Source organism: Mycteria americana, chromosome 9 (genome assembly GCF_035582795.1).
Source record: "Mycteria americana isolate JAX WOST 10 ecotype Jacksonville Zoo and Gardens chromosome 9, USCA_MyAme_1.0, whole genome shotgun sequence".
Taxonomy (NCBI): Eukaryota; Metazoa; Chordata; class Aves; order Ciconiiformes; family Ciconiidae; genus Mycteria; species Mycteria americana.
In genome coordinates this window covers 12,109,248-12,120,215 of record NC_134373.1, presented here as the reverse complement: position 1 = coordinate 12,120,215, position 10,968 = coordinate 12,109,248, and the positions used below count along the sequence as shown (strand labels likewise).

General features: G+C 36.1%; 1 protein-coding gene across 5 annotated transcripts in view; it reads left to right on the top strand.

The window, feature by feature from the left end:
* The first annotated feature begins 673 nt into the window (after positions 1-673).
* The window catches only part of RFTN2 (raftlin family member 2), a 39,591-nt gene continuing 29,296 nt past the window's right edge, over positions 674-10,968 (top strand). For 2 of the 5 annotated variants that reach the window (XM_075512657.1, XM_075512656.1), the window contains exons 1-3: positions 924-1,401; positions 6,569-6,752; positions 8,843-8,954. In XM_075512657.1, the coding sequence (XP_075368772.1) occupies positions 1,263-1,401; positions 6,569-6,752; positions 8,843-8,954 (435 nt within the window). In that variant the 5' untranslated portion in view covers positions 924-1,262. Of the gene's footprint in view, positions 802-922; positions 1,402-6,568; positions 6,753-8,842; positions 8,955-10,968 lie in introns of those variants that run through there. The other 3 variants (XM_075512655.1, XM_075512659.1, XM_075512654.1) reach the window with 3 other exon arrangements.

The following is a 10,968-nucleotide window of genomic DNA, read 5'->3' as shown; positions in this document are numbered from 1 at the left end:
TTCTCTAGATGACTCTTAATTTCTCTAGATGCAGTCTAAATATAGAAAGGTAAATTTTCTAACCGCCCACCCTGGCAGTAACAGAGCCTTAGAAAATCAGTCACTGTTCCTTTGTTTTCCCGTGCATTATCATGGTCTGCATCAGGTGTAATACAGTTACAAGTGACTTGCAGTAGTAAATGTAACAGTAATGAGAGCCCTTAAAATTATACTGAAATTTCAGGACTTAAAGGAAAATATACTTAGGAAACAGTGTTGAAAATCTGTGGCTGTACTGAGGTCAGCCTGACAGAGGAGAAGAGGATTTCAGTTGTTCAATACCCATTAAAAATGGGGAACAAAGTTTTGTAACTATATTCATATACAACATTGGAAAAGTCTTTCTGATTTGGAATGAGGAATATTTCAGTGTCATTTTTCAGTGTTTATCAAAACTAATTAAGTAAATTGATTTTAGCGATGTAGATTCTTACTGATTTTCTTGACAAATTTTTCTACTACATATTTTTACATTATTACAGTATATTACACTATGTTCATGGGTTTTTTTCCTCTGGAAGAAAGTTCCTGTGGAAAGGAAATAGGAACCAAACTTTGAAACCTAAAATAAGGACTAAACTGCTTTTAATTTACTTTTCTACCCTTTGAGATGCCAGAAGCAATTTCCTCTTGAAGCTGACTTCCTTTCTGGAAATGATTTTCGTCTCCAACCATGTTGAGGCTCTTTTCTCATTCTTTCATTCTGACTAACTTGCTTGTTTCCCTCTGACTTGCTACTGCAGTTGAGTAGAACTTCTGGACGTAAGTAATTACAGACAAGTTTCTCTCTTTAACTTTCTTTTTCAGTTCTTCTCCCCCCTGCTGCCCCCCCTTACCCAGTCAGTCTAGAAGGACAAACAAAGCACTCTTGGTGTCCTCTGCAAGAGAGCACTGATAGGGGGCTGGCTGTAAATTGACGTGGCATGGAAAATCTCTGCTAGTTTGTAGCAGCTCTAACATTGCTGCGAAATAAAGCCCACTCTTACCAAGTTTGTAGCTTGAAATCATCACGGGCTTACTGTTTCTATATAGAAGATGAATGGAAAGTACCTTCGTTTTTTGATTTGGGAACCGGACTTTTTCTGTATTTGGATTTACGGCTAATAGAAAACAAAATCTAAGGGAATTATTTGGTGTCCCCCCCCCCCCCCCCGTAGTGAGAGCGACAGATCTTGCTGCTCCCCCCACCTCTTCCTGCGATTTAATCATTTGCAGATCTTGCCATGGGGTGCGGACTGAGAAAGCTGGAAGACCCAGATGATAGCAGCCCTGGAAAAATCTTTTCTACGTTGAAGAGACCACAAGTTGAAACAAAGACGGATTCTGCTTATGAATATGTATTGCTGGATTTTACTTTAGAAGGTATCTTTTTATGTTATATCTTTACTATTCTGAGAAAGCAAGGAATAGGATTTAACTTAGTTCTGTGTTGTTTGACTTACAGTAAATCTTAGCTACTTTTATCAAACCTAGCCAAAACGTAAGACTTTTATTTTGAAACACAAATCATGACGAAGGTCCTCACTTAGATAAAATTACAATGGAAACTACTGAAGTATTTTTAACAACCAAACCCTCCAAATTACACAACTGTCCTTGTTAAGGAAGCTGGCTAAAAACTGTTAGAGATTTTCCTAGTTTCCTGTGAGTCAGATACTGCCATCCGTACTCACTTTGAATACTGGTTGTCTGCATTCAGTGTGACGGTTCAGAAAATACACTATGCCTGAGCATTAATTGAATAACAATTTTTTAAAATGTGCTCAGCTTCTGAAAACAGGCTGTCATTGTCCTTGTTACTTTATGCAGAAGTAAGTCTGTTTCTTAGTTGTATACCAGGAGTAGTTTCCCCTCTTATGCCCACTGCAGTCTCTTGGTAGATATTTTAGTAAACATCTTAGTTTCATCTTACTGTTTTTTCCAAAGGCTTTACATGTAGTTGTTGAATAGCCTTTTGAAATCGTGACCGAAATGAAACAAAATTTGTATGCGTAGCTAGAGGCAGACAGTGCTCTGTGGGATACTTCCTTCCCGAGGGTGTCCCGTCTCTAACAGAGCAACTCCCTGTTCCACAAAGTTGAAAACATAAACAAGCCCAGATGGCTGCCCTCTGAGAACAGACAGCTCAGTTTTGCAGTCACTTTGTAGTAACTTGCATTTTGTAACAACCCAATCTACTGGAAATTCTTAATAACTAGGATTTGAAGTAAATGCAATTGCTAGAAGGGTTTGATAAAGGGAGAAAGTGTAAGTGCATGTCTTGTTACATTTTCAGGAACTTTTTCATAAAAACTTGGCCTCTGCTTAGTTTTAACTCTAAATTAAAGGACTGTAGTAATAGTTTTATTTAAAATGTATCTGTCTGTCCATTGAAAAACTGCAAGATACTAATAGAAGCCACATTCTATTAAGTTACAGTACTTGACATCCAACTGTATTTGTTGTTCTGTTTATTTACACATATAAAGAGTTTCTCACTGGCTTGCTCACTTTGAAGAAATAAAACTTTGTGTTGAGTAAGTAGTAGCGGTAATGTACTGGAAATAAAGCTATTTATTTAGGCTGCCTAATGCATACATGAGTTACCTACTAATCTACTGATAATAGGAAGGATAATAAAACTTAATTTTTTTCTTTTTTTTTGAGACTGAAGAGCATTTAATGTTCTTAAATAGTCTGTGTTCTGAATAGTTTTGCTATGTTTTAAAATAACAAGTTTCTGGAAGTGCTGTGTAAAGGATTTGTTGTAAAGGTGGTTGTGACTTTTAAGAAAAAGCACATCAAATAAGTGCAAATAAAGGTGCATCTCTCTTATTTTAATGCCCTATCACTACAGCAGTAAAGATTCATATTCTCCTGTTTAGTTTGATATTCAAAAGTGTTTAGCTTCAGTGATTTACTGTGGAATTATGAATGTTAAATAAGTGAGATCAGTTTTAGATAGTTGCTTAACTTTTTTGGTTTCAAACTGTAAACACAGTTTGAAACCAAACTGTGGTATCTTGTAGACACAGGTATCTTTCTGTTGAATCGTTCTAGCTGTGTGTGTGTTTGACCTTAAAATATTTTTTTGTTTGAGGTCTCTAATCTTTAGAGCTAAGATCATGAATACAGAAAAAAATCGGTGTATATACTGTCTTGGAGGCATTTCTGAATTCTGTTGTTTATGAAACATGGGATTGGCTAAAGTACTGTGGGGAACTGGGGGAATATGTTGGGCTTTTTTTTTTTTTTTTTATTATTCACACACACACACCCCCGCCCCAGTCAACTCACTCACATACTTGTTGCTACTTGAATATCCTTTGGCTAAATGAAACCTAAGTGAGAGCCTTTTATCACTTTAGACCAAAGTTAGTTTTCACTCTGCTGTCAAGTTGTGTGTTAGGTGTTCATGGCACTCTGTATCTGCTGATTTCCCAAGCAAGATCTTACCCAACATCTGAGATTTCTGTTTGCCTGAGTGACTTGTTACCACTGGATCTGGCATCAAGTAAAACAGAAAATCTACACTTAGTATCCTTTACAGTAAGCTATGTCCTGCGTTAAGATAAAAGCATAGCAAGCATAAATGCATTAGTTTAATATGCCTTATTCTCTGCTTCATCAGATGTATGCTATGTGAAGTTGAAATGAGCCTGCTGGGGAGACTTTCAGGAGTCCTGATCTTCTCCCAAGCCATGATGCAGATTAGGTCAACCATGCTGTAGTCTAAATTCGCTGGCTGGAGTCCCTGCGCATCTTAACTAGTTACCAGCAGCGTATTGTACCTTGGCTTCCCCCCTCCTGGTCCCCAAAATACTCCCATTCCTACTGTAAAAATCAGCTTTGAGCTCCATGGAGGTGGTTCTGCATCAAGAGGATCCCAAACAAGAAAATTACAGCCAGTCTTTTGTTTTGGTGGGATTGAATAGTACAAAGGAAAGGGAGCAGTGGACTCTGAAGTGTAACTTTAAATGCCTGTCAAGGATTGTAAATTCTATGGTCTCAATCATGAGGCATATCTCAGTTACAAAAACAGCTTTTAATTTTTGAGGTCAGTTTAACCATAAAGTAGGGATAGTTTAAATACTCCTACTCAAGCAGAATGGTTATGCCTTTTCCACAACTCTCCTATTAGGGAAAAGAAGGAATATTGATGCAAGGGTATTTCACATCAGCTCACTAAGATGACATGCTGTGAAGTTCTTGTCACGCTGAATAACAGTATGAATATATACGAAGTAGCTGTTTTGTCATTATCTTCAACATCATGCATCTGAAGTTTACTATAAAGCTAGGAAGTTAGCTGTAGTTCTGTTATTTGTAAAAGTATTTTGGCTACCTGTTGACAGCACATCAGGAAGGAAATTTTCTTAATGAAAAATGGTTAAGACATTTGCAAAATCAGTGAAGTGATGATCACGTTGCATACATTCCTGCTTTTTTGGCTTGTGGGCTGTAGAGCAGTTATTGCTTCAATACAATATTTAATGTCTCCTGGATTTATTATGAGTGGAATCATGGGATAGAGGAGTTACTAAGGGCAAAATATCACCTGTCTATGAAAGGGAGGGCTGTGATGTACTGCCTGCTTTAAAAAAAAAAAAAAAAAAAAAAAAGGCAAGGCAGTACAAGAAGGTGCAACAGCCCTGTGGCTATGACTAAGAATGGCAGAGTTTACATTAATAGGTTGAGTTTGCTAGTTATCAGCAATAAACTGTCAATATATATGTTGGTGATACTTTTTGGTAGTGTGCATTTCCCATGGTACACATTATTCTGGTTTCTCTTGATAGGTTTTCTGAGCTGTTAAGGCTCTTACACTGACAAGCAAAGGAGGCCTCCATTCCTTTTTCCCTTTAGTAAAAGTTGGTATTTAAAAGCATTTGAGTGTTGTAGAACATTAGTTTCTGGTTGGGTTTTTTGGGGGTTTTTTGTTTGTTTGTTTTAAAAAGCCCTCCATAATGTGTATATATATCAGTATTACTCCCATTTTATAGTGGGAAAGCAGTACAGAGATTCATGTTTTACAGAACACATCACCAATAAACTGAATTAGAATTCTGCTGGTTCATTAGAATAAAAGATTTAGGCAAACTAAAGATTCATGTATCTGGTTTATGATACTTTAAACCAGTAGGATAGGTAGACTTTGTGACTTGCTGTGTTTTTGATAAAGTCCTTAAATTCCTTGCTATTGACCACCTACAATATAGGGCAGGTAGATAAGGGGATGTAAGAACATGAAATTAAAGAATACATATACAAAGTGGCAAGTGAGATTTATGTCATTGCATTTATCTGTTCTTTTTTCTATTATTTTTTTAAAATTACAGAGTCAAAGGAGAATTAGTGTATTTAATTGTTTTCATTTTATTGTATGGTTTGAAAGGGAATGTTTAAAGCAGCATGTCAAAATGTTTGTACCTCAAAGTGTCGTGAGGTCACTTAATTCCAATTGAGGCATCCTTTAATACAGTTGAACACTGGTCTTAATGCACTGAAAGTCTTGCAAAGAGAGGGACCCATCAGAACACAAAAAAGTACATCACTTGCAGCAAGGGTCACTGATAAAGACCATCAAATTCAAAGCCAAGTTGTCTTGTCTTAAGAGTTCGTGCCTGCAAAGGATGAAAATTTTGATGACGGCAAATATATGCTGGCAAAATTACTCTTCAGTTACTGTCTGTATATGAGTATTGATTTCCTGCTTTGTGGAGGCTCTGAGAACATCTACAGTTCCAGTTGAGGTTGAGGGGAACAGGAAATAACTGACCATCTGACTTACTGTGGCACAATATATAATCTGTTACCAGTGTGGAATCTTCTTTTTCTCTATGCAAAAGCTGTGGATAAGACCATTCAAAAAAGGTTCTCCAAAAAGTTTTCCATTTATCTATGTTTCCCCCAATAGCTATGTAGTACCTAGCTGTCGTCTATTGATTGGAAATGCTTGCACCCACTCAGAGAGATCCTCCTTAGAAATTAGTGACACCACATAGCTTACATTAGGTGGCATGTACTTAAGTCTACTGGAAAAAGGAATTGGGACTATGTTAAAATTTCAACCTATAATCCACAGATCATTTCTAGGGGATCCAAAAAAAGTATTTAAGACAAACAAACCAATTGTTCTAGGCTTAAATTCATTGTACAGGAATTTACCTCACAACTAGGGTTGAAGGATACTGCTTCAGTATGTTTAAGGCTTTGGCTAGACATAATAGTTGCTTTTTTAAGTTCAGACCTATTGTGTGTTTAGATGTTGACGCAGCTCTTAAATTAGCTTGGCAAAGCTAGATCCAACAGAAAGTGTTGCCAAATAGATTAAAAATAGATCATATTAACTTGTAAAAATATGTACTTCAACTAGTTGAATACTGTTGAATCAGCTGTGAATCTGCTTTTTCTTGTATAAATAGAACTGTAGCTTTTTAGTAAATGCCTTGGGTTAGATTTTGTGTGGTTTATATAAACGGAACTTACCCAAAAAATATAGGGACATACACAGTATAATGTGCTTCTCTTCTGCTTTCAATGCTTTTAGCTTCCTCAAATCCAGAAGTTATCAAGATCAGTTCTGTGTTGGATATAGCATCTAAGGTGGAAGAATATTACAGCAAAGGATATGTTGTGGGAGCTGTTCATCCTATTATACTGCCAATTGGACGTAGAAGGAATTTCCCTGCAAGTCACATGTATCGAGTGGTACTTTCACGATTAAAATTAAGGTAACAGTGAAATAATTTGAATATATTGGTCCATTACTTAAGCCATTTGTACCTGGATTGCTCAACATGCATAATTTGTTATCAACTTGAAATGAGCGCCTCAGAGAATCAAATACTGTTCCTTATCTAGAAAGGTGAACAAATTAGTAACTTTTTTTTTTTAATTAACACAAAGCACACAATAGGCTAATGTTTACTTTGCCTTAGTAAATGTCCAAACAAAAATCCAAAGTTTCTTATCATAATTTGTGGGAAGATAAATTGTTAGTTTACCCTTTTATTTTTAATACATCTTCATAATAAAGTATCATCTGTCTTAGAACCTGCAGCAAATCCAAGAGTAAACAAAACAGTAGGAGAGTAATAAGCTGCTTTAAATTCTTTCATGTCTGTTTTTTCTTCTTCATTTTCAAAACTTCTGTGTTTTCACTCTTCCCGTAAGGTCATTACTCAGGGAAAATTACCTGTAAAGTGTGAATTACTTAGTTTGTCAGATAAATAGTTTATTTTTCCTTCTTAAGAAGGAAATAATTATTCTGTGATTGGGGGACATACAAAAGCTTGGTTGTGACACTGAGGGACAGTCAAGAGTTTGTGTTTATGTTCCAGCTCCACAGTCTTGTTTATTACTTTTGTTTTCATGGCATTGTAACCACCATGTGATCATAAAGAAAATATACAAAGAAATTTTACCATTAGTTCCTTTGAATGCAAAGAAGATAACCTTTTGTTCTTATTTTGAATAACTAGAAAAGTGGATTTCTTATTGCATAAAGAGCTGTCATGCTTCCCCTTCTCTCCTGAGTCCTAGTGCAGTGCACAAAGGTTCTTTCATTTTCTTTTGGAAGACCGGAAGGGTGTGAGTTGGAAGATACCCCCTGCCACTCCAGTAATACTTCTATAGAACATGGTTCATTTGAGGGAGCTTCTCAAACGCTTTGCTTAAACAAGCATTGTCCATGGTATTTGCTGCTCATACAACTTACCTTTATAAATTCATCTGCAAACAAGGTAAATGTTGTCCATGTGGGCAAATGCTTGAGTAAGAAAAGCAGAATACTTGCTCTCTGGAGTTGAGGCTTCTAAGAGGTGATACTGCCAGCACGCAGCTCGCACAATTCACTTTATCCCTGTAGATGTGGGATCCTTATGAAGTTGTGGTTTGAACCTTTAGGCTCTTGACAAGGTGAAGGATGAGACCCTGCAGCCTACATTTGAAACTGTTGGGTGTAGGTTCCCAATTTCCTGTGCAGGTGTCATATGAACCTATGTTGGTTTTCCTATAGGCAAATACACCTTCTCCAACTACTGTCTGGAAAGTTACCTTTTATATTTGAGTGTGTCTTGCTGATGTTTCATTCTAAAGCAAAAGTTCATGTGAAGGAAATGTCAAATAAAATCCCATTATTTTATTGGTACACACCAAATATTGTTGTCTGAGTAATAATAACCTGATAACCTAGCTCACTTTAGATAAAACATGATGAACACTGTTCTTTAAATGGAAGTTAAAGCTTGTTGGATTCTCAAATCTGAGTGATTTAAACATTACCTAACCCAAAGTAATTGTTACTGCATTGTATTTTTAGTATTTGCCTACACTGTATTTCATACAATAGCTGCAACTCTGCTTTAGTTATAGAAACTGAACAGCAGCATGTTAACAGTGGAAAAGTACCATTTCTATTCATAGTGTGTTTTCTACAAAACTGAATCTGTTTTGTGCTTGCTAAATTTATAGCTTAAATTTGTATTTTTTGCATTATCAGAGATTTTTGGGTTTGTTTATTACAAAAGCAGGGCTGTTTGTCAATAAAGCTCAGTTTCCAAAAGATGCCTGTTAAGTCTTTAGATGAAATTCCTGTTAAATATTAATATTCTTACCCCGACATTGTAATACACAGTACCTGCCACTTTGTGTAAGAAACAGAACAAAATACCAAAAACCGCTGAGTTCTGAATAGAAGTATGAAGAAGCATTGCCAGGATTTCCTTCATAACTATTCCAAAAGAAAAGAATTCTATATGCAAGCATTTGTCCAAGTTAGCAGCAGACTACTGACAAAGACTGCTTTCTTTCTGTGTTCTAGCCAGAGGCATGCAGCACCCAGAGGACAAAGGCACCCCAGGCTGGTGATTGAGGAATGTCCTTTAATGTATGAAACACTGACAAATGAGGTAGTGAAAGAACTGTTAGAAAAGGTAATGGAGGGTTTTTTCAAACTTCTCTTGAGATTTTTATTTCTACTATACATGTAAGTTATATTTAGTGATTGATTTTTTTTTTCTAGTTTCGAGTTTTAACCTTGGTTTATTTTATAGACGCTACAAAGTCTTTTCTTGATGCAAAAGGAGTTATTTTTCTTCACTAGTTGCTTTTTCTAATTTAGGACTTAGTACTGAGCCCTGTAAAGCTTTGGGAGACTGGCCGCTTACACCACTGAAAGCAGAATCAAGTCCAAACTCTCAGCCAGTCTTTATAAAATGTTTGTATGATAACTTTTTCTGGAATTAATATTAAAAAAAAAAATCTGTAGTTTTATGTTGTTCTGGGTTAAGTAAGGTATTCCTAATGAACATTAATATATCTAGTTTCTAAGAGATTTTTTTTTCTTTCTTTAACAGAAATACAAAATGCACAGTAATTGTATTAAATCTTCACTTGGCACAGCTTTTGAAAATATTGTATAGTTAAAGAAAACTGAACTTCCACTGGAATGCAAGCTCTAGTTCTAGTTCTTTTTGTGTTTCACTTCCTCTGCAAAATTGAAGACTTACCGAAACAGGAAACCATTGTTATTACAAGAGTTAGAGGGATATCTTTTACATTAGTTGCCAAGGAAAAAAGTAGAGGAAAAAGCCTATTGGAGATCTTTAATGATCTTTGAAATTATCACAGAGTTGTTTTTAAAATTTCTAAATGGCTTGTTTTGAAATTTTCAGGTGTTTCAAATTTAAAATGGAATTCCATTACACATTTATACTATATGTGTATTGCCAGGTTGGTTGTATAGCGTACCAGACAAACATTTAAAGGAAAAATACACTTGAAATTAGCAGTGCTTCAGTCTTTCAAGCAAATCTGGAACAGAAGTAGTAAGTGAAAATAATTTGATTTTTAAATGCTCCCAGTGTTTTAAAAAGACTGAGCCAGTACTACAGTATAAAATTACCTTTTTTTTTATCTGAACCCATAAGAGTTTGTGGCATTTCAGAAAAAAGATTGTCATATTACCTCTTTCCTGCATGTTGCTTGTCACATTTGAAATTGTTTTGGTTGTCTTTAGAAACAGCAGCTCTGTATAATCACAGTGATTGGCATATCATATCATTGCTGTACATACATAATAGTGGTATAGATAGTAACACTTCAGTCTATCATGGTAAATAAAAAGGGATTGTAGTACCATCAGCTATTTGAATGTTATTCCCTCTTTTGATTAATAGTTTATGAGAGTTAACTGGGTAGAGATCCCTCTCTCTGTGCCCTCGCTAATCCAGTACTTCCCAGGTGATTTCTTCTTCCTGGGCTGGGGTTTCTGTATTTTCCTGCAAAGACAGGAGAGCTGGTACAAGGGAGCTTTTTAGCACAAGATGGCAGTGGGATCACCTTCCTAAATGGCAGCACTCCTTATCCTAGCAAACGTCCCCCCCAAGAACAGACACATCCCACAGGTAGCACATATTCTACAGTTGTATTTTGAGACTTCAGTGCAGAGAAAAAGACCCACCACTAGCTGAAAGCAGGATTAAGAGGATTTTAATTTGCTTCAAGCTCCCTCCTTTCTCTCCATCTTTACTATTCTCAGTAATAGTGAAGCTGAGTAGCCTCTAAGGGAACCAGGGGATAATGAATCATGTCACATGACAAATAGTTATTTCTATAGTATTAATGGTCAGTAATTTTAGTATGACTGGTATCACATGTTTAGAGAAGCAGTACTATTTATTGCAGCAGTATACTGCTTATCACTACAACACAGCAGGTAAAATACTTTGGATTTGTTCTAAATGAAGGATTTTGTATACACTCAAGTTGGTACCAGTGTTGGCCACCTTATTTGGCCTGAGTCCAAAGACGTGCTGGAAGACTTCCATTTACTTTGAAATATGGGCAGCGTACAAAGACAAGCCACCCCTACATATAGTACAGTGTTGTGTCTTTATGTCCTTGAAAATCAGCAGTTAAACAGAACATATATATAGAAGTTTTCAA